General features: G+C 41.5%; 1 protein-coding gene across 2 annotated transcripts in view; it reads left to right on the forward strand.

The window, feature by feature from the left end:
- ARHGAP20 (Rho GTPase activating protein 20) overlaps positions 1–19,712 on the forward strand; it is a 64,829-nt gene that overhangs the window by 27,349 nt on the left and 17,768 nt on the right. For both annotated transcript variants that reach the window (XM_062615271.1, XM_062615272.1), the window contains 6 exons: positions 1,246–1,416; positions 8,440–8,589; positions 10,450–10,491; positions 11,454–11,538; positions 14,372–14,449; positions 18,342–18,408. In XM_062615271.1, coding sequence (XP_062471255.1) covers positions 1,246–1,416; positions 8,440–8,589; positions 10,450–10,491; positions 11,454–11,538; positions 14,372–14,449; positions 18,342–18,408 — 593 coding nt within the window. The remainder of the gene's footprint in view (positions 1–1,245; positions 1,417–8,439; positions 8,590–10,449; positions 10,492–11,453; positions 11,539–14,371; positions 14,450–18,341; positions 18,409–19,712) is intronic.

Genomic DNA, 19,712 nt, shown 5'->3' on the forward strand with positions numbered 1-19,712 from the left:
AGGAAAGTTTATGCCCTTCTTTGAATTTTCTCTGCTCACTCTTGTTTTCTTTCATATCTCTCCCATTTGTTTTGTGGCTTTCAATGTATAAGATCCATTTCTTCTCCCAGCAAAGTCGTTAGGTGTTTGTCATCCAGCAGGACCAGGAATAAACTGTAATTGTGAAACTGCCAAGCTGATCCTGCCAAGTGTTAGCTTCATTTTTATTTTTTAATTTTTCTTTTAACTAAAAAAAAAAAAAGCAAATACGTGTGAATAAAACTTGAAACTTGAACTTATTCATTCAACCAAAGCAAATAGCTCATTTGGAGGCACCTCTAGGGAAAGCAAATACTTGAAAAGTTGCATTTAAAAATTGTGAGTAAAGATGCAGATGGGTCCTGGTTTTAATCCAGAAATCCATTATTTCAGGTATACCAGGCTGTGGGAGACCTAGGTTCAGTTTTTTCACCTGTCTGGGAGAATTTGAAGCCATATTTCTGGCTTTCCAAGTGAGAGCTTGACCTGCAACCAGCTTCTAGAGAGTCCTAGATGTCCTCCCCTCAGACCCTCACATTGATTCAGTTCGGCTCTGTATAAATAGAAATTTGTTAGGGCAAGGTTCAGAAATCAGGGATATCCTCCTGTCTGAGTGAGTGAACTGACCATCGTGCTAGAGAAATTCTAAACTCTGCTTCAATAACTATTCAACTACTTTATGTAACACTTAGATTAGGAGTTGAGGGAATCATGTCTCCACCACCAGTAGTAACCTTGGATTAGTAGGTAACAACACAATGTACTTGATACCTCCTTAGAAAAGATCAGTGTTTTCCAGGAAGGAAGACAAGACTTGAATACAAGTCCTCTTCTGACCAAGGTGGGTGTGCAGTTACCCATTCATCATGCATGTATCTTCTCTCTTTTTATGAAGAGCCTACAGAGGTGCAGTATTTTTTCTAAGACAGCAATACAAAGGGAGACAAATACATATGGACGAAACAGAGAAGCTATATTTCAATTATTGTCCTTTATGAAATGCTATCCATGTGCTCAGGCTGTAAAAGAATCAGTGAGGACAGTCCCTAACTGATTTTGTGTCAGAATCAGACTGCTGAATTGTTGTAGTTGTCCCCTCTTACCTTTCACTGAAATGTGGTCAAATAAATTGCTTTTTAGCAGTGGGTATGAGAAATTACTGCCTTGTTCTCACTCACAGGCAATCAGCTGATTTGCTTTCTTTATTCCCTTTATTTCCTTTTGCAGGGAAGGCTGCTTCTCCCCCATCAGCCCGGAGGCGTGTCCCCTTGTGCAGTCTTTCATGTGCCACAACAGATCGTTCATCCTGGACGGCCATGTGCAGCTGAAGACAGGTCTGCAAACCCAGGAACGACACCTTTTCCTTTTCACAGACCTTCTGGTTGTTGCCAAGTCTAAGTGAGTATGGCAGCTCATTCACTGCTCTTACAGAGCAGCCCTTTTTCTTGGTGGAGCATAACATGGATTTCCATAATATGTTTTTAGTAGCAAATCTTCTCTTAATTATAAGGAAGTTTTTTATTAGATCAGTAGATTTTAGGCCACCATTGAAAACCCCATAGCCATAGAGGAATTCCAGAATGCTACATTTTAAAGAAGTATCAGATATTTTGAATATATTGCTTCCATTGTATCATCTTCCCTGCGTTGGGAGTGCAGTGTCACAGAAAAGACTCACTGGTGCTTGACTCTCCATTGTGCTGCCTTCAACAGCCTGTTGTGTTTGAGACGGGTCATCTTCAGTCCAGTGTTTGTGTCACAGAGATGTTAGAGGTCTTAATGCTTACCTAGGAGCTGCTTTGATACACACCAGTGATGGGCAGCTATATAAAACCAGAGACTGCACGTGACACTGCAGTGTCTGCCTCTAGGATGTGCCGTGCCAGGAGGGGAAGAGAAGTGATGCTGAGCAGTTCGTGTGTAATCAGGCTTGCTGCTGAGCTCTGATTATTCACTGTACCATTCACAATTAAATCAGATTTACAAGCTGTGTCTAGCATGCCAGCTTCATGCAGCATTTGTGGTTTAAGGCAATTTTAGAGGGTGCTTTCGCTTGTTGTTACGGGTTATGGGGAAATAATAATAAAAATTCCTGATGCAGCTTCATTCTGTTAGGCACTGTGTTTGTGGTTTCACAGGATGGGTAATCTTGATGTGAATCCTGGGCTTTTGCAATGTGTCTTTTCGCTTAAGCAATTATTTCAGAGGCTTCTGGGAAAAGCCAGAATAAATCTGTGTTTTCTGTAGAAATCTGAACTGTGTCCATTTGAATCACACATGGTAAATGTAACCCCCCCCAGCTGAACACCCTCACTTGATGTGATGTGACAGCACACAGGATATTTTACCCAAAACATGTTCCACTATGGGTGGGTGGTGAACACAAGATATTTAGGGGAAATCTTGCTGTTCCACCAGCACTACTAGTAATAGCATCGTTACTGTGTTTTGTTTAGGGTGGGATTCAACTCACCTAATTTAAGCTTTAAAATGTTAAATATTTGTAACATACCTAAGCTTGTAGGCTCCTCTTACAGTCACTGGGGGAAAACCAGCACCTTCCTGCAGTGAACTCGCTTGACCCTGAAAGACTGTCAGTGGTGGGTGAGGAGAGTCATGCTTCTGGCGGTCTCTCACTCTGTCCACTGGCTATTCAATGGGCATAATCCAATACCTTAGCTCCTAAACTGTAGAAGACTAAAGTCAGGAGGGATGAATCCCTCCCTCCCTGGTTAGTGTGCTAAGCAGACGCAATGTTACAACCCCAGGCTGAGCTGCACATTACTGTAGGTTTGTTTGGGTCTCAATGGGACTGTTTGCATAGGAGAGCACTGCTGGTGTAACCACTCCAAAATCTGGTCCCAGGGAGTAATAGCGGTTCTTCCAGCATTTGATTTAATATGGTGTATGATCTGCAATATTTGAAGAAGGAAGAGAACAAATTGTGCTTCTGCATGTGAAGGGCGGGGGGGGGGGGGGGGGGGGGGGAGAGGGTGGGGGGAAGATAAGTCTTAGCTAGAAATGGTAAAAATAGTATTTTGAGTGATATTAATTCATATATTTTAAAGAACTAATTGGGATGTTCTCTCTACAGCTGCTCTGCCAGCAATTAAAGCATCAGAGCTGTCACTAATGAATGCTACTTAAAAATCAACATTTTTTAAGCTATCTCACACTAAAATATGATCATAGAATCATAGAATTCTCAAAGTGAGACTAATTGCCCTATAGTTCCCTGGGTCTTCCTTTTTCTCCCTTTAAAAAAATAGGGGCTATGTTTCCCCTTTCCCAGTCAGTGGGGACTTCACTGAACTGCCGTGACTTCTCAAATATGACACATAGTGCTTTAGCTACTTCATCTACCTGTTCACTCAGGACCTGTGGATGCAGGCCTATGACCAAAGGTGCTCTTCCCCTTCTCTGACCCCATCAGCCCCTATTAGACCAGGTTTCTCAAACTGAGTTCCGTGGTCTAAGTAGCTAAAGCCCTGGCTGTGGCACCAGTGCCTTAACCTTTGATTTGACAGATTTGACTGGCCCTTTCCAACCCCTTCCCTTTGACTGGGAGGACTGGTGCAAAAACCACACTCCAGAGTCCTTTGTCAATGCTCCCAGGGCTCTGTAAGTCTTGATACTCCTCAGACGACTCCTGGCTATATTACTGGTGCCCATGTGAAACAGCAGTGGTGGATAATAGTCACTATACGAGGTTTGGTACTCTCTTGGTGACATCCCTTATATGAGCTCTTAGTAAGCAGCACACCTCTGCACAGAGTGTGTCAGGTCAGCAAATGGGTGCTTCCGTACCTCTCAGAAGACAGTCACCTGCTACTGTCACCCATCACCTTCCCTCAGCTGCGCTGGTTGTAATGTGGGAAGCAGAATGGGCTGCCCTACTTGGCTCTAGCAATTCTCCTGATGTGACGGGTCTTTCCTCTTCATTCTGTGGAATGGTGAAGCAGTTCTGCAGGGGCAGCTCAGGCTTTGGGGAAGGTCTCTTCTTCCTGCAGGTCCTTGCCATTGCAAGCTTGCATTCTTCTGCCCCCCTCCTCTCCTGTGTGTGCCCTTGGGGGAGTTTCTGGCTGCTTGGCCGTGGGCTGTGCCACTGCAGACTACACTTGGAAGTAACTAACTCCTTCTCAGCCTTCCTGGTGTTATGCAGCCTTCTCATACCATTGCTGATTCCTAGAGGAAAAACCTGAATTGCTGTTGATTTGTTACTGACTTTTTAATAGCAGATGCAGAGTCAAGACAGCAGGTCACCAGAACAGAATTAATGATGTAATTGAATCCGACTTAACTTCAGAATTATTCCTTGTGATACTCTTTGTAAAATTTGTAATACTTTTGTGTTACAGCTTGGGGCACATGCACATCTAAGATATTTTAGGTAGAGCTCTGCACTGTGCTGGTGTCAGCTCAGCTGCAGGTATCCAGCCACTGTACAAACAGAACTTGTGTAATTAAACTTCATATGATCAGCAAACAGGTACAAGTTTTTCCTAAAGGGAACAATTATCCTGTGTCCTCTGAGCTGCTGAGTAAATTCCTGCACAGCACTGAGCTCCTGCTTAAAGCAGCAAATTGGCATTGGTCCCATGGGAATTTGGGAGGAGCAGGTCCTCTCCACAACCAGTCCATATATGACTTTGGACAAGGTGCCTGTAGATTCATATTCTGGTACTTTCTAATCATGTTTGAAATGTAGAATCTTATCTTTTTAGATCATGCATTAGCCCAGCTTAGAAAAATAAGAATATTACATGCTGTGCTTCTCCCTCTGCTGCCATGTCTTTTACTGCCTTTGTGTGAGGATTGTCGTAAATTAATTGATTGAAAGAGGTTTTTCTCACTAAATCAATATTAAGCATGTAAAATGTTATGCTATTTTCTATATATTGATTAGATTTCTTACAGAGAATGTGTGTTTTTATTTGTCAGAGTAAATATTTCAACAACCTGTCAGTTCAATAATCAAGTTTTCTCACATAAGCTTTTGTGTGGAGGCATACAGAAATGCCTTCTTATTTCTCCTTTGTAATATGTACATGCATATATACATATATAACACATGCATTTTTAGGTTACTTTCCCAGTGTGGCTGGACAGAAATTATTGGTTGAGTGCATACATGGCATTACGGTACCGATCTCACAGTAGATCTATTAATACTTTTGTCAGAGGGACCTATTTAAGGAGATTAGCAACTCTAGTGAAAAGTTAATCTTCCATCTGTTATCTGCCACAAGATATCCAATTGCTACTTACAGAACACAAAGGAACTGAGTTTACTCTACAGAGGTGGCATAATTTGAGGTGCATCAATACCCTCACCATTGATGTTCATGACTTTTCTGTTGATTTTCGTGGACTTTGGATCTGGCTGGTATTTACAGTGTAACATTTGCAAGGGGACTTACTTCCTTCAGAAAATATAAATCCTCATTAGATTGTTACTCTTAGCATTTTTCAGATGTTCAGTCATGCTGCTTCCTTAGCCAGTGATGATATATTCATTTCTAGAGGTAATGCTTTGGCACTTAAATAGAATACCCACATTTTACAAATGCTGAGAACCCATGGACTGCATAATGAACATGGCAGACAGAGATAAAATTATACTTCAGGCTCTTTAGATGCTAACGGAGGCTCCTGTTTCAGCACGTCTGGAAACCAGGCTGCTTGAATACTGATAATAGCCGAGAGCTGTGACTAGACATGGCAAACAGGGTAAGAATATACATCAAACATGATTGGAGAACATCTTTATGCTTCTGCCTGTACCCTGCTGACACCTGCTAGTGGTGCTGTAGGGGTCTGGCTTTATGAACTGTAAATGTAAAAAATGTAAAACAACATGTAGAGAGTTCACTGTACTGGGTAATGGGAAATAGAAATTGAGGAGAAAGGGAGGGTCAACACATGGATTCGGTGCAGTAAGACCAGGCATCCATTTATTAACATCTACATTAGAATTCACAGCTGTATTTTTTTCTGTTTAATTTACATATTCACAGTTCATTCTATGGTCAGTTACAGTTATTTCTGTATTCTTGATAGGTCTTACTTGTTGTATCACAAACTGATTTGTTGACAAGCATGTTGAAATGTTCTGCTGTATTTTAAAGTTCTCTTCTAGGCCCCCTTTAGGTATTGGAAGGCTACTCCAAGGTCTCCCCGCAACCTTCTCTTCTCCAGGCTAAACAAGCCCAACTCTCTCTGCTTGGAGAGGTGTTCCAGTCCTCTGATCATCTTAGTGGCCTCCTCTGGACCTGCTCAAGCAGGTCCACAACCTTCTTCTGTTGATGGCCCAGAGCTGAATACAGAACTGCAGGTGGTGTCTCACCAGAGCAGGGTAGAGGGGGAGAATCGCCTCCCTTGACCTACTGGTCACCCAGCATATGGTTGGTTGCTGGACTGCAAGCTCACACTGAAGCTGGCTCATGTTGGGCTTCTTGTCACCCAATATCCCCAAATCCTTCTCCTCAGGGTTGCTCTCAATCCATTCTCTGCCCAGCCAGTATCTGTGCTTCTGGTTGCCCTGACCCAGGTGCAGGACATTGCACTTGGCTCTGTTGAACTTCATGAGGTTCACACTGGCCCACCTCTCAAGTGTGTCAGGGTCCCTCTCCAGTTTAGAGATAAGGATCTCATGCAGGACTGTGTCAAAGTCTTTGCACAAGTCCAGATAGATGACATCAGACACTCTTCCCTTATTCACCAGTGCTGCAACCCCATCGTAGAAAGCCACCGAATTTGTCAGGCACAATTTGCCCTTAGTGAAGCCATGTTGGCTGTCACCAATCACCATCCTATTTTCCATGTACCATAGCATAGCTTCCAGGACAATCTGTGCCTTGGTACCCATTACCGGGTACCAAGGTGAGACCGAGCAGCCTGTAGTTCCTGAGTCTTCCTTTTTTCCCCTTTCTAAAAAGGGAGATTATTTCCCCTTTTCCAGTCAGTGGGAATTGACTCAGTTTAGCTGACCATGGTATTTAGCTTTTAGTTTAAAAAACACATGATCTTGAGATGGTATTTTATAGTAATCTCATTGAAGTGCACCTTTTGCCAGGTGTGATATACACTGATGGTTCTTTCTTGCCCACCTCTGTAAATGCTGCTGGGTTATTAGTGGTGTACTACCCCATTACAGCTGTTAGCACACTGTCAGCTGGAAACCTCACACCCGTCAGGGTACTTCAAGTTCATGCATGTCCTCTGTAAAACTGCAAGGTTCAAATGCTTTCATGTTTCAGACTGTATCAGTTCAGTCTGTCCTAAATCAAATGCCTTGTAAATGAGACTAATCTCAGAGAAGGTACTCCATGTGTATCAAAGCTCTAAGAAACTGCTTACCTGGCATATTTATTTATAGAGTACTAATCACCATGCCTGGCACTGTCCCCGTCCACATTGCAACACAGTGATGAGCTGACTTGCTCTGGCTTGCAGTTCTTGGATTAGAAGGGCAGTATGTTTTCAGGGAGGGGACTGGTTTCCTCCAGTCTTTTCCTGCTGTCCCAGGAGAACCATAGCTCAGGTAATTCAGGCTGCAAGGCTTGAAGCAAGCAGCTGTCGCTTTGCTACAGAGCTGGACTGGCTTTGTGAGATTTTACTGGATTCACACATAGCACTGGTGCCCACCAATCCTACAAAGGAAGCAGACTTATTGTAAGAAAGTAAGTGGAAGAAAAGAGTTGAAATTAAAATTGGAAATTCTATAAATTTGACTTTTACTGTACTCTTAGTAGGATAAAATACAAGAACGGGGGAATTTTGAAAAATCGGGGAAATTACGTATTTTCCTTGTAGATGAATGGATATTTTGAGAATGCATGAAGTTCTGGCTCATTCTCCAGTTGATACGGGCCTAAACCTACCATGGCTAGTTTGTGGAGGCTGCATGTGGCCTGTGCTGTAGTTAACGGCACAAATGACAGTTTTCTGCTTTCTTCAGAATTGCTTTATTTGCTCTGGCCTATTTGCCACTACTTAAACTTACCATACTTGTTGACTTTGGTTCTAAGCAATCCAGCTATACTGCTAACTACACAATGGCATTAAAGTCACTGAGAGACGAACACAAGTGGCAATCTTTGCCTCCTAGCGAGATTTGGAGGGGAGCTTTAGATGTGGTCAGAAGTTTTCCCCCAAGAAGGAGGACTGTCCAGAGGTGCCATAAGCAACCTATTTATCCCTCATATAAGATATCTCTTGATACCATTTAGATGAGAAATCAATACATTTTTTATATGCAGCCCAAATAAAGCATTGTTTTCTTAAACTAAAGCAGAAATACTTCTTCCATCAACTCCAATGCAAGCTTCACATGTGCCTGAAAGAAGAAGAAACTCCGAGTTGTTTAACCTGCCTTGCTGTGTTTTCATATGTGTAACATACCTGAATTTCTGCCGACAGGTCGCACTCTCATTTCAAACTGAAGTGCCAAGCACGTCTCTCTGAGATGTGGACAGCATTTTGTACAGATGAAGTCTGTGAAGGCAGCACAGACCCAGACAAGTCCTTTGTTCTGGGCTGGCCCACCACAAACTGTGTGGCAAATTTCAGGTAAGAATTGAGTTGTTTTTTTTACCAAGTTACTTATGTGTTTTTAGGCTGACAGGTAACAAGACTATCACAGATTCAATTTCAGCACCAGTTAATATGGGAAACAGGAACTTACTGATTCTTAAACCAATTCCTTCTACTATTGTGAGCAAGTCACTTACCCTCCAGGCCTCATCTTCTGTCTCTCTGCAAATGTGGCAGGGATACCACTTATCACTTACAAATTTGAGAAAGTGCATGATCTGACAAAGCACTGTCTGTGCTGCAAACTTGCTCAGTGGAAATTCTCTTTTTTTTTTGGTACAACTTTGCAAACACCTTGGCTAATTAATAAGGTGAACTACAAATAGTAAATAGCCAAGCTAGTGAAAGGATCAGAGACTCTCATAGGACACAAACAGAAGAACTTGCATTGGAAGTAGCAGGAGACATACAGTGAAATAGTGACCTTGTCCTATCTCTCTTTTTAATTTAATTGTGCCAGAGAAAATGTCACAATTGCTCTTAAAGCAGAATCTCTGAAGAGAGAAAGATTTTTGGTCTGTCTTTCCAGCATTGACTGTAGGACACATAAGGGCTCTAGAGGTAATTTCAGTGATTAGGCTAATTTTAGTCTCAGCGGGAGGGCTCTGTCACTTTGAATAAGGGAGGGCACCATCCCCCTGAAATCCCAGCTGCTTAGCACAGTAATTTGGCTGGGTCTTGGAAAATGCATTTTCCTCTTTACCAACAGAGAGCAAAAGCTGATGCATGCAGCTTAATTTTTGTGTCACATTGTCTGTATCCAAAGAGAATGCTGCGCACAAACTGCTCTCTATTGAGCTGGTTTTGCTGTTTATGTTTTTTTTAACCTAATAGTCCCGAAACAAAGCTGAAATTTTCTATTGATTTTCAATTGAACTCTCGCTAATAAATATGATCTTTGATCTAGAGACAGCATGTAATCCTTTATAACTATCAGAAAGCAGTTGAACAGCAATAGCTTCAATAAAACAGAGTCAGAGATGTTATAGAAGTGAAATTAGTTTTGTCTGGAGGTACACATGAACATGTAAAGTACTGCATGTGAGTCTGTAGATGCATAATCTCCAGAATTGAAGCAGCCAAAGCACAATCACTTTTTTACTGTGTAGATTGAATTCCCCACACAGCATCATTCAGTAGGTGTGTAGTTCCCTAAATGCCTGCTCTGAAAATCCGAAGAACTTGATTTGCAGAAGCAGCAGTGGGAATAGCAGTTACCTCATCTGGGTCATGATTGAAATCAAGAAAGCTGAAGCAAAATTAGGTTAGATTCTTTACACTATCCTATTATTAGCTACATTTAACTGGACAGCTTTGTATCCTTGAAAGTATAAAAATGAGATAAAGATAAATGAGGTAAGCCTTAAAACATCCAAGGTTAAATCTTACTAAGTACAATGGGACCTTTTTTCATTGTGGCTTATGTGTACTTTGTGATGTGGTGATAAACCAAGTAACAAATAAGAAGAGAATTACACTAGCGAAAGTGAAAAGAAGTCTATATGACTGAGGAAATACCTTTACACTTCTGAACTAAGTTCTTATTTTAAAGTGCTCTCCTTTTCTATTTGAACATTAAGAACTCAACCCATTTCCTACTGAATTTACTGGTAAAGCTTTAATTTTTGTGATAAAAACTGGTAGCTGAGGCTTTTGATCTCTGTGGCAGGCTTTTCAGTTGATTTTGCAGGGAAACAGATCTGGAAAAACCTTTTAGTTTTTGTAGCTATTTATGGAGATTGCAACCAAGAAGCAATTCACCATGGTTTATTGAAAGGGCTAATTTGGTATTAGAATGATGTTTGATTTGTCCCTGTTTCTCTATAATTCTTCCAGGTCTGCAGAACAGAAGGAAACATGGCTATCTTTTTTGCAAAGGTACTTTAATTATATAGTCTTTGAAGACACTGAAAATAGTCCCAGTCATCTAGACCTGTGATTCCCAAGTTGCGGTGCCTATGCCATCATGATAGATGACAGACTCTTTCAAAGTGACATTAAGAAAAAAGCTATCTCATGTCTTCCCTTGCATAAGATACTATATGCCATTCATGCAATGATCACTGTGCAAGGAGGGGAATGCTTCCCTGTGCCTGAACATGGCTCAGCACAAAATTAGAGTGATTCCTATCACACGTGGTTCCTTCCCTAGGCAGCTGTAGGAGCCTCTACCACCATTGCTCTAGTTGAGCCTGGGGTTTTTTCCATGGTGATGGCATCTAAGCAATGCCAGCTCAGGAAACTCTGCTCTAACATACCTGCTGCTCATGGCCGGCTGGATTTTGGTCTTACAAAATGTACCCCAAGCTGGAGGGTATCATGGGAGGGTTTCCATAAATAAAGCTGTCTTATTTCAGTCAGTGTTTGAACAGAAAATTACTAGTTGTGGGTTTGTTTTGTTTTCTGGTCACATAGTTCTGCTGGTTGAGGTTTGTGTTCCTGGGGTTAAGCCATCATTGCTGAGGATGATTTTTAATTCTGTCTTCTGCTGTTCAGTCCTTTGAACAATGGAATGTAACTGAGTCCAGTAGGAGCCTGTAGTACAGACTGAGACATCACAATGATGGGTAGTTTCAGCTTGAATTTTTTAATCTAGTTTCTCTGCTGCTTACTCTGATTTCTACAATGAACTTTAATACAACAAGGCATTACTGGAAGCCAACAGTCAGCATCCCTTATAGGTGCTGCTGGATGGTTCCCTGTCCTCGGATGTCTTTCTACTGCAGTATGTCTGCGGTCTGCTCCTTATCCAGTTACTGCTTGATTGCTATTTAAATCTCTGTCTTGCTATTTATGTTTACAATATTAAAAATTTACTTGTTTTTTACTTATTTTGTCAGTCGAATAAGAGAAGAGAAGGAAAAAGACTATCCTAAAAGTATTCCTCTGAAGATAATTGCAAAGGACATGGGAACTTATGCATATGTAAGTGCTCTTGAGCTGAACAGGGGTCTAAACCCACATCCTGTATGAGTGCTAGTCACCTGTAAATCCATTAGATTTTAGGAGAGTTCCTTTGGTTTGCAACCTCTTTTAAGGATTCTGATCCTTAAAAGACTTGGCATGTGCAGCCCTGAAATGTTCGTTTCCTCTGTTTAATACATGAGTTCCATTTTAAAGACAGTGTGCTTGGTAAGGAATACTGTTTCTGGCACACAAACTAAAGACTGTACAGTGTGAAGTCCCAAGAAACATCTCTAGCGGAACTTATGCATCAGCGTCTTCAGAAATGCCAGTACAATGTACCCTTTTTTTTTTTCTTGGAAAACTGATCTAAACCCACAGCTGCCTTCATTCAATTCTCCAAAGTAGCAGTGTGCTGTATTGTTTATAATGATCGTAAGTCAGTAAAGCTGTGTATAGGAAAACTCTGAAATTGCCTTAAGCAATCCACCACATCACAAAGTAGTGTTTCATCTGCTAACTGATGCTGGTGAATGTCTAGGCACAGAGTAAACTGTTAAAGAGAGGTCATCCACAGGGTGATTTGCACCATTTTTACTAAGTCATTTTAACCAATTTAAACTCATTTCTTGTTTGTAGCCAGTCCCCTAGGGATACCTTAGCATTCAGTAATAATCCATCCATTCTTCCTCTGCTTCTTACACATTTCTCTTTTCTTTCCAACTGTGTTTTTAAGATCTGTATTTCATGCTCAGAAGCCTAAAGAGCATTTGCAAGGACACCAGAAATTTTCATGGAAATTAGGCTTTGTTGGAAGTCTTTCCCCCGCAGTGAGTCTCCTCTTAGGATTCTGTATTTGCATAGACCTAAGGATATAGGAGTCTGCCTTTTTCTTTCCCATAAAATTGTTATTAAGGTAAACAATAATAGTTAGAATTGCCAGGTTGCCAAGACAAATGTTAATCAACAATAATTGTGATTGACAGTTAAAGTGCAGGACTGAAGCGCAAGGTGTGTTCAGATGTACATGTCTATAAATCATACAGGCAAGTGTTGCACTCTTGTACTAGATTTTGTTTTAGTCTTTTTAAATGTCTTTTCTCCTTAGCTAGAATTAGCTCATGTACCAAATACAGTTTCCTGATCCCAACAGTCCTAGAAATGACACACTGTAGTATAGATATCAGTAATAAAACGGAGGAGGAGCAGATGGAAACTTCATGATGCAAATAGTTCTTACGGCACCATGGTCCCTGTGCTACAGCAGCTGGAGATGCCAAAGAATTATTTCATTTTTGGAGGGTAGGGAAGACTGCAAAAAGGCACAAACCATTTTATAATATTCTAGCCAAGAGCAGAACTTATGCAAATGTGCTGACCTACTCCTGAGAGCCAGATGTCATTGCTTCAGGTGAATGTTAAATATTTTATGGTCTGAGCCTTGAGATATGTCCTGAAGCAAAATATACAGCATTCGTCTTACTTTCCTTTGATTGCCATGGCAGCTTGTTACCATCAGGGACTTACACAAATGTACAGCTCAGATATCTTCTTAATGCAAAATGTCATGGGGTTGTTTCACCTGAGCATCTTATGGCCAGTATACAACTGACAACCTGCACAGGGTAGCAGGGTATAGAAAACTGTCTTGGTACTGGCAGCAAACGCTGACATCCCGGTTCTGCCACCTTCCCATCTTTGGGCCATTGGATCCGTGTTGGTGTTTTGTTGCAGCAGGCATGCATTTGTTCCACCAGGGCTTTAGGATGGCCAAAACCCATCTACAGTTCAAAAGCTGTGGAGTCTTGTTAGTGGAGCCAAACCAGCATGCCTCTAGAGAGGGCTTGATGTGTGGGAGCTGCCTGTCTGCTTGGAAGTGAGGCCAGCATGAGTGTGATAGTGCAAGCAAAAGCCTCTCTAGACACACTCTCCACACTTGTTTTTGCTTCTGCAGGGTGATGGTAGTGGTGCTGCCGCATACTAGCAGGGCTGAGGATGATGTCATTAATTTTGGTGTGTTTGAAACATGTTGCCCTACATAAGAGCAACCCATGGTGCCTACGTACAGAGCATTCCCCAGCTGTATGGGAGTTATACTGGTGCCAGGCAGCAGGTGCTGAAATCTCACTCTGGAAAGACTGCCTTGTGGAAAGTGGCACTTCCTCCAACACAAAGCTTGGTGCTCTAGCTATTTAGAATGTTTCTGCTGATCTGTGCTTTTCCATACTGCCCATCAGCAGATTCTGGAGGATGCTGGAGAGGTAGTGTTTTAACTAGAAGACACCGAGAGGAAGTGCTTCTGGTCCTAAGCCAGATCTAGGTTTGAGAAATCCATATAGAATGTGGCAACGGATACAGAGATGAACAACCTGTGTACAGTATTTTCTTACCAAGGAGATCTTCAGTAGAAAAGGACAGAAATTATTGAGAATTTATATGAAAGCCTCTTATTTCACTGAAAAAAATCACTGAAGTGTTTTGCTTTTTGAAAGGAAACTTAAATTAATCAAACCATTACATTTCCCTTATGTAGTGTCTGAAGTGCAGTTAGTGGCTGTTTCTTTTTGCATATTTTAATGTGGAGGTCTTGTCCCCAGTAATCATGGCATTTTCCCTTCTGATGGAGCTGCTGAGGAAGCAGGGAGCAAATACAGAAAGTATGTGGCAAAAAGGAATCAAACCTCGGTCTCAGATACCTGGATCTTTATGTATGTAGTATAACTTATTTATCAAGTACAATTTTAATAGGATACTCTCATTTTTTCCAACAATGAATTGTGCATGCACTTCAGATACTCTTTGCAAATCCAAATTTTTAATGCCACTTTCCTCTTCTCCTTTTTTCTGTTCACAGTCAAAAACCCTAAGTGTAACCAATGTTGATACAGCAAATGATGTCATTCTGATGGCCCTGCAGCAGCTGGGAATTTACGTAAGTCCTTGCATGAGTTTTAATGAGTCTTTTTGTAGTCACTTTTAATAATAAAATCTCTTGCACTCTTTCAAAGTTTTGGAATACGAACATTAATTAAATCCTTTATCATAGCAATTCAGTGTTTTTGAAATGAAGCAAAAGTACCTTGTTAATATATAGACCTCTAGAGATCATCAAGTGCCTTAAAAGTTTCGAGTAAGTCACTCATCTCTGTAAGGGATCTGTCATGTTTGAAGTTGCTTTTAAATTCGTTTTGCTGATGCCTAAGAAGGGATAACGTGACAAAAGAAGTGAGAGTTTGATACAGCTCCTTTTGCATACTTCAGTGTGAACAAGAAACCTACTGACCTGCTTGTTAGCTGGTTTCAAAATGTGCAAACATGCATGATCAGCTGTGTTCCCAGATGACAAGTACAAGCATTGCTCTCAAGTGTCCAAATCAGACACTGTAGATATCCATGGACCGTTCGTGTTATGTGAGATGTGAATGTAACTAAGTGATTGCATACAACCTGAATGCACCCAATGTAGGCAATGTCTTGAAACTGTTTTGGAGAAAAGCTTTTCCAGGACTTAGGATAGTGCAGGGTAGTGCACCAAGTAGATGTGACAGTTCCTAGTAGATGAAGTACTGCCTCAACCAGCTCCTTTTGCTCCAAATCAGGCAAGGTAGTGCCTCAGGTGTAGTAATGAATCAGTGCCAGGGACAAGAATTCTGGTTCCCTTATGTGTCTCCAACCAACATCAGTGGTCACAGAAGCTCCTGGATGACAGCTTTTTAACTGACCTGTCAGTCTACCATAACAAGATTTTTCTGATTGTCTTACTCTTGATGCATGTGTTGATCCCATTGCATATAATCTGACAAGTATTTCCTTATCACAGCCCTCTATGTGAATAGTCAAATAAAACCGAAATGCCACTGTTGTGGATCTCCCCAGCAACAGTTGGAGCAATCACAGAATATGTCTTCCTTAGCATTCATTATCCCTAATTTATACAGGCTTTTGATGGATACAGGGGCCTATTTTGCTAGCTTGGTATTTCCCAGGCACAGCAATTTCTGTGTAGCCATCTTATGGCTCAGACATGCCCTTTTCACCAGGGCTAGGCCTCTAGCCTGAGCTCAGGATGCAGCAGTCTGTCCACTTAAGGTAACTGGAGTTGATGGAGGGACGGACTACAAAGTGGAAAGGATAAGATGTGAGTTAAAAGTAGGATTTTAATTGCAGATTGTCTCCCTGAAAAAATCAAAAGAGACTATGCCATATTACAGATGCAAGCCTTTGTTATGATGTGCTTCGTTTTTACCCATTTTATGGGTGTCATTCACACTTCCTCATTTTGTGTTCAGCAAAACAAGAAAATGGTAGTATTGGAAGAGAATGTTTTGCTTGAGATGAGCAGGAGGAGGAGCTGGTTAGCTTTCAGCTTTGTGTTCTTTGTGTGCATCACAATCAGCCCTTTCCTTCTTTTTACATTTTTATTTTGAGTGGAGAAAGAATGAAAGCCATCCAAAATATCTAAAATCTTGCTTTCAGAATTATTTGCCCAAGTAATATACTACATTTTATCACTGCATCTTCATAGCATAAAGTCTTTTTCATTAGATGCATAAGATTAGCAATAAAATCAAACAAGCTAAATAAATTAAGCTGTAACTTGTATATCAGTCAAGCACCCAACCCCCTCGGAGGATCATTCTGGCTGCAAGGAAGCTTTTGCTTATGTGCTGTCTCAAGGATTTTTATTTATGTCCAGAGAGAACCACTTGAAAGGAGCTCTATGGCTTTTCAATGGCAATTATAAAAACTACGTTTCACATGTTGTGAGATTAATGGGGCTATTACTTTGGCTGAGTTCACTCCGGTTTAACACAACAGGGGTTTTCCCTCTGTGGTTTCTCTGGTAAAATGACAACTAGTTTGTGCAAAATGGTATTGATCATCTGTTCCAAATTATCAAGCGGGGCAGAAAGAAGGGCCTTGGGTTTCACAGCTCTGTAAGTGCTCTTGCTGATTTTTCTGGGACACTCACATTTATACTGACAAATGGCCTCATAAAGCCCATAAAGGACAACATTTGCAGTTGAGAGATGAGCAGTCTGCCTCCTGAAACTGCTTACTAGCGCTTCCCCTTTCCCTGCTTCCCCTTCACAGCAGTGAACCCTTTCATATATATATTTTAAAGGAAAAGTAAATAGCCTTTCTTGTGCTCCTCAGCTGTATTTATTTGCTCCTGGCTGCTTGCCCTGAGGCATCAGAGATGTCTCCAAAGCCTATTTATTTTCCTTCTGCCCCCTGCTAGCTAACTTAACAGCAGTGGTAATACGGGCCAGAAAGCCCTGTCAGTCAGAGAGCAAACTGCAAAGGCTTTATTGGGTGTATCAGCATTACACCAGGTGTGTGCAGCAAGCTGATAGAGTCTCAAGAGCTTTAGGACACTGGGTGAAGGTCCAGACAATGCAGGATAGTAGGCAAATCTGTTTAATAGGAGGTAGGATTTAATTTTCAAGATAAATAAATACTGTCATGAGGTATTTATCACCTTTTGTAGCCAAAAAACTTTAAGATTTTAATCATTCTGATTTAGCAGTGTCACTGAAAAGGTATTTAGGTGTAATAGATCACTTTTCGTACAGTGTATTTATCCGTCTGCTATCAAATTTTGTCCTGAGAGCAGTTTATATTAAATGTCATTCTTTTTATTTCTATTGTCTCGGACATATGTACTATTTCTATTGTCTCAGAAATAATGTACTATCCTCCTTTTTCAATGAAACTGCAATACTGACTTGTATATTTATGTTAAAGGCAATATTTAGAATTTGCTTTCAAATTATTGATTTTACACAGCTTTTCCCAAATATGTTCGCATTCTCCAGTCCTCTAGAAATTGTCTCCTTTGATGTCAATTTATCATCTCCATTGTAAATTTTAAGAGGGCTCAGCAGTCTTAAAGCACCATCCAAGCCCTTCCACACAAAAGAGCTGCACAAAAGGGCCAACAGCAGCCCTGTGAGGGGGCAGCATCAAGTGCCAGGAGCCCCTTGTGTGTCATCCTCACCTTGGCATCATCAGTGTGGGCTCAGATCTCAGGTGAAGGTGCTCCTGCCCTGCTCTGCAGCTCAGGGCATGGGATGCTGCTGGCTGGTTAGCCTGAGCTCCTTCTGCTTGCAGGAGATGTAGAGGAGCTGGAGAGATTGGTGGAGCAGAGGTCTCAGGTGTGGAGCATGTCCCAGAGGATGTGATTACCCTAGTTCTCAGGACAGAGCTGAGGGGTCACCTTCGCTCACATGAGCTGCCTGCTATCTGCACTTATGCACATGCCGCTTATCTGTAATCCCTCCAAGGAGATCAGACCTGTCTCTCCTTGGGGCTGGGTGCTAGTCAGTCCAGTGGGGAGAAATGGGGCACAGACATGCCGGGGCCAGGAACAGCACCAAGGACCAGGTTCCCCACCATGGGGGCCGCCTCATTTCCATCCTTCTGGGAGTGGGTAGGCGTGCAGGCTGGGAACTGACTGAGCCACTTGGCTGGGGGTCTGGCATGGCTAACGTCTTGGTCTGGCCTTGAAAGCAATCCTGAGTTGCAGCCGGCAGACCCATCCCTCTGCTTCCAGGAGCAGTGAAAGAACTGAGGTGAATTTCCCCCTTTTCCTTCAGAAATGGCAGACTCCAGCCCTTCTCATTGCTCAGAGCTGGACTTTGGTCACACATTACACATGACAGACACAGTTCAGAAGCTTTGCTGGTGGCAAATTTGGGCACTGCAAGAGTAAAGGAGATTCCATTGACCACACTGGCAAGGTGCTGATTATCCTACATGGAGAGAAACCTAACACAAACCTGTTCTTAATGGCTGGCAAACTTATTCTTAATTTTTTAAAGGGTTCTGAAAAAGACTACAAGCTGTGGGTGATTTCAGGAAGAGAAGATGCTCCTTACCCTCTTATCGGTAAGTTCTTGACATGATTTTGTTTTTCCAGCATTCACTCAGTTTTTAGTGCTGAAGGAAGCAAGAAATAGAAGACTGAAATGCAGTTTCCTCTTCTGTTTTGTTTTTCCCATTTTTTCTCTTACTTCCCTGTCACACTAGTTTGCATATTTAGGGAGCTAGTCAGATGCTGATCCTCTGTTTTGAAGAGCAATTGTCTGCTTGTGTCACTAAGAGGTTGGAAAAGTTCATTTATTTCCACCTTAGTTTTACTGCATGAGCCTCAGTCTTTCTACAGAGCCAGCCTCTCCATTCACTCACCCACTCTCCTGGAGCCAGTCCATATTTCTTCCTTCACTTCCATAGTATTGCTTACTCCCCTTCTCAGCAAAACTCAGCAGAGCTTTGAAAAATATTCTGTTCTTCCACAACTCAAGTTAACTTATTGAAGAGGTCCTTTCCAATCCTATATTTCTCTTACTGGCTGACAGCTCCCCTCTGATTAGGAGCAAATTATTGCTTATTCACTTTCCAAAATGCTTTTTGAAACATTTCCTCTCCCCAGGAATCAACCCAAAGCTCAGGAGTGACTGGATGGAGTGATTTGATTTTGGCCCGTGATTAACTGAGAACAAATCCCTTCCCGATATTAAGAACCTTTCCTTGTAGAAGCCCAGCATTACTTGTGCTGTATAAGTGCACAGATGATTAGAACAAGAAACATCTGAGAACTTTCTGTTTTCCTCCTGCACATCTAACCCAGTAAATCTTAGCATTCCTTCTTAAAGCAGCCTTCATTGTAAACGCTTTGCTGGCATCAGACAACATTAATATTTATAAAATATCTAACTTGTGCACCTTATAGGCAATGCAAAATGTTTTGTTGTGGAAACACACCAGCCTTTGTCTTTCTGACTATTTTGTGTAGTTTCTTCAGATATAATCGCAGCCATAGTTTTAAACAAAGAACCAGAGCATCCAGAAATGGGAAAAACCTTTCTAACTGACTCACTCTCTCACTGCAAATTCAAGTTACAATACTTGGAAAAGAAGAATCTTATACAAATCTGATGCTGTTGTTGATATTTATGTAAAATTTTATTATATAAGCCCAGCTTTTACCATGGGTAAACATCAGAAGCAGAGTCTGACTGTGCTTCAGCTTCATACTACCTATAGTCTCAGATGTCTCTTTCCACTATCAGCATTCAAGTCTAATTGTAAGTTAACTAAAATGACTTAATATTGCATTTAATATATTTCAACTGCCAGGTCTTTAAAAAAAATACCTGCCTGGTGGCATTTTTGAAAGCTGCTCCAGAAAT

Source organism: Pezoporus occidentalis, unplaced genomic scaffold (assembly GCF_034315485.1).
Source record: "Pezoporus occidentalis ecotype Australia unplaced genomic scaffold, CSIRO_AGI_Poc_V1 ctg18, whole genome shotgun sequence".
NCBI classification, from domain to species: domain Eukaryota; kingdom Metazoa; phylum Chordata; class Aves; order Psittaciformes; family Psittacidae; genus Pezoporus; species Pezoporus occidentalis.